The 2,824-nt window shown below is 44.5% G+C and overlaps 1 protein-coding gene across 1 annotated transcript in view; it reads left to right on the plus strand.

Annotated features, from left to right (window-relative positions):
- Positions 1–2,267: 2,267 nt before the first annotated feature.
- The window catches only part of LOC103371250 (apoptosis regulator BAX-like), a 10,725-nt gene continuing 10,168 nt past the window's right edge, over positions 2,268–2,824 (plus strand). The window contains exons 1-2 of the mRNA XM_008300505.1: positions 2,268–2,468; positions 2,685–2,715. Of these exons, the coding sequence (XP_008298727.1) occupies positions 2,441–2,468; positions 2,685–2,715 (59 nt within the window). The 5' untranslated portion in view covers positions 2,268–2,440. The remainder of the gene's footprint in view (positions 2,469–2,684; positions 2,716–2,824) is intronic.

Here is a 2,824-nt window from a genome sequence, read left to right on the forward strand (position 1 = left end):
CGTTATGGACATACAGATAACTGACATGCATTCTAATGATACTACAGCCATGCGTTATTAGATTATTACTGTGTCCTGCTACTCAGGAAAGATGTTTTTTAACTCCTGTGTTTGCATTGAAAGTCGTTCCTTCTGGTATCTAAAGCGCTGTGACTCCTGGAAGCCGAACACACACTGACAGCCGGAGTCTTCTTCCTCCACAGCGCTCAGGTATTTTAATGAAAACCGTCTGACTGGCTGCTGTGGAGCGAGGCTGCCCTCTGGTGGCAAATACAGTAACTGCAAAAAAACAAGAGGCGAAAAAGCCTCCATTCACCTGAGTGTTAAACACAAAACAGGAGGGAATGCTGGTGAAGGAAGCCAATCAGAACCAAGCTTCAATGATGAAGTAGTGTTTGAGAAAGAGGAGCACATTGCTGCCAGGCAAAGAACAGACTGTGTTTTTCCAGTATAAGAATGTTTGAGAGCAGCTTCACAGACACATGTGGACCTGAACAGATGTTATTTTCAACACTGCCCTTCTCATATGTAATGTTCATCCAGTGGTTTCTCAGAGAGCCTCCACTCTGCAGGCAGATCGGTCTCCTCCAGCTCCAGGGGCACTTCTGTCATTTCTGTTCTGCTCTTTTGTACCAGACAGCTTGCAGTAACCTGCAAGTCATCTTGCACATTGCTCACATTGTTCTCTCTCTGAAACCGGACAACAGCATCTTAGTTATTCACTTCCCACATGAGTGAAACACAACCAGCTTTCTGGGCTGATGCATGTTTCCCTGCATGTACACTGGATTCCAGCTGTGAAAGCCAGCAGGAGAGACTTTCTAACATATTATTTCACACACACAGAGGACAGTTTTGTTCCAATTGAACTCAGTTGAATGCAGACACAGGTCCGCTTCTACAGTGTCTGCATCACTGCCCATGTTAGCACCGCTAGCTGGAGCAGCTCAGCGGGTGCACTGAGACGTTCTGAGAATAATTTCACACCTTTTTCACCCTCAGCCAAAAGAACTTAGTTTTTTTTCTACCTTGTTCTCTGTCTGCTCTCACTTGACCTGTCGGATCACCACACTGAGAAGAATTCCCTCAAGTTCTCCAAGAATGTGTTTATTAAAGCAACAACTGACCTTCAATCATACAGAAAATAGAGTTTTACCCAAACTTGTAAAAGACAATGTTTGAACTGTTATCATTCTGCTTACATGTGGCCCTCCAGTCCTGAGCTTCTCAGTCAGCCCATGCTTTCCACATGACCTACCCACGACCACTTTAAAACACACATCTTACAAACACTTGTGAGCCAAAGCAACAATGGCAAAAGCGCTATTGATTTTAAATGTGTCTGAAAAACAAGATTCAACGTTTGTTAACGAGACTCAGCGTGTTGTTTTCCTCGGATGGACAAACTGCAGCCAGTAAAAAGCCTGACTGCTGAGATTTCCAGGAACTAGAGAAACAGAAAGCAAGAGAACAGCAGAGCCAGGAGATGGTTGGAGGAGTTTGTCATGATGAAGGAATGTGAGCACTCCTCGACTTCCTAAAAACCTGCTGACACATGTAGCGTGTGTTTATCTGTTTCCAAATGAATAAGAATATGTGTCAGTGAACATGTCAGTGCATCAGTCCTTGTGTCAACGTGGATCAGACAGGCACACTGTTTGGTCCTGGTGTCAGTAGACCTGTGAACTCTGGAGGGATGTTCTGATGTGAACCATGAAGCTCTGATGAGTTACACCTCAGTGTATGTGGGGGATTGACTGGAAGAGACTGGACCAGGTTCACATGTACCTTTTACTGTCCGTCCTGTAGTGTGTTGACAGACCACAGTGATAGAGAGGAAGAGACGCATCGCACAGACAACAAACCAAAGCACAAAGCTGTCAGTGGCTCACACAGCAGACAGGCAGGAACAACAGGAGCCTAAACATGCTGGTATTTACAGAGAGGAGCTGTTTGTACTCACAATAAAATATAAATTGTTGGTATTTACAATAAAACAGAACGCTGAGAGTAAAGAATAGAAAAATAGAGTTTGATAAAGTACAAACAAAAACACACAAAGTAGTATAAATAGAGGAGTAATAGAGATAGCAGGGCTTATTTATGATCAGGAGTAGTTATGAGCAATAAAGAACCAACAGCTAAGCGCATGCCCCGCCTCGTGTTTCCATACGGACGTGTTTAAGCGACGCACAGACGAGAAGCTCCGCCCTGCCGTTTGTCCCGCTGGTTTTATATCTGGACTCAGGATGTGTTCCTCACAGTTCGTGGGTCCGGACCAGCTGGAGGAGACACCGAGCGGCTCCAGTTCGTCTTCTTTCTTGAAGTGTTTTGTTTCGGATGTTATTTAATGTGACACCGAAACAAGAGAAAGTTCGTCCGTAGCAGAAAAGTTCCGCCCAACTCACCAAGTCAGCGATTAGTTTTATTTCTTGAACCCATGGCGCCTGAAGGAAACGGTATGTCAGGTAAGCTCCCTCAAATACACAATAAATACACAATAAATACACAATAAAGTACCGGGACGGGACTTGTAGTGTTTTATGGCCGCAGCTTCACGTCTGCTGCAACCGGAAACACGTCTGTGCGCCGTTAGCTCGCATTTAGCTCGTTGTTGTTGTTGTTGTTGTTGTTGTTGTTGTTGTTGTTGTGTCTGAATAGCTGTTGTTTTTCTGCCTCCACAGACGAGAGGATCGGGACAGCCCTGATCAAACAGTGAGTTCCTTTTCTTTCCAACTCTTTCCTCTTTCTTGAGACGAAACTGAATTAAAGTGAGTTCGAGTCAGTGAATCAACAGGTGTTAGTTAAACCTCAGCTCCATCAT

The sequence above is a fragment of the Stegastes partitus genome, unplaced genomic scaffold (assembly GCF_000690725.1).
Source record: "Stegastes partitus isolate 25-593 unplaced genomic scaffold, Stegastes_partitus-1.0.2 Scaffold1551, whole genome shotgun sequence".
Lineage (NCBI taxonomy): Eukaryota > Metazoa > Chordata > Actinopteri > Pomacentridae > Stegastes > Stegastes partitus.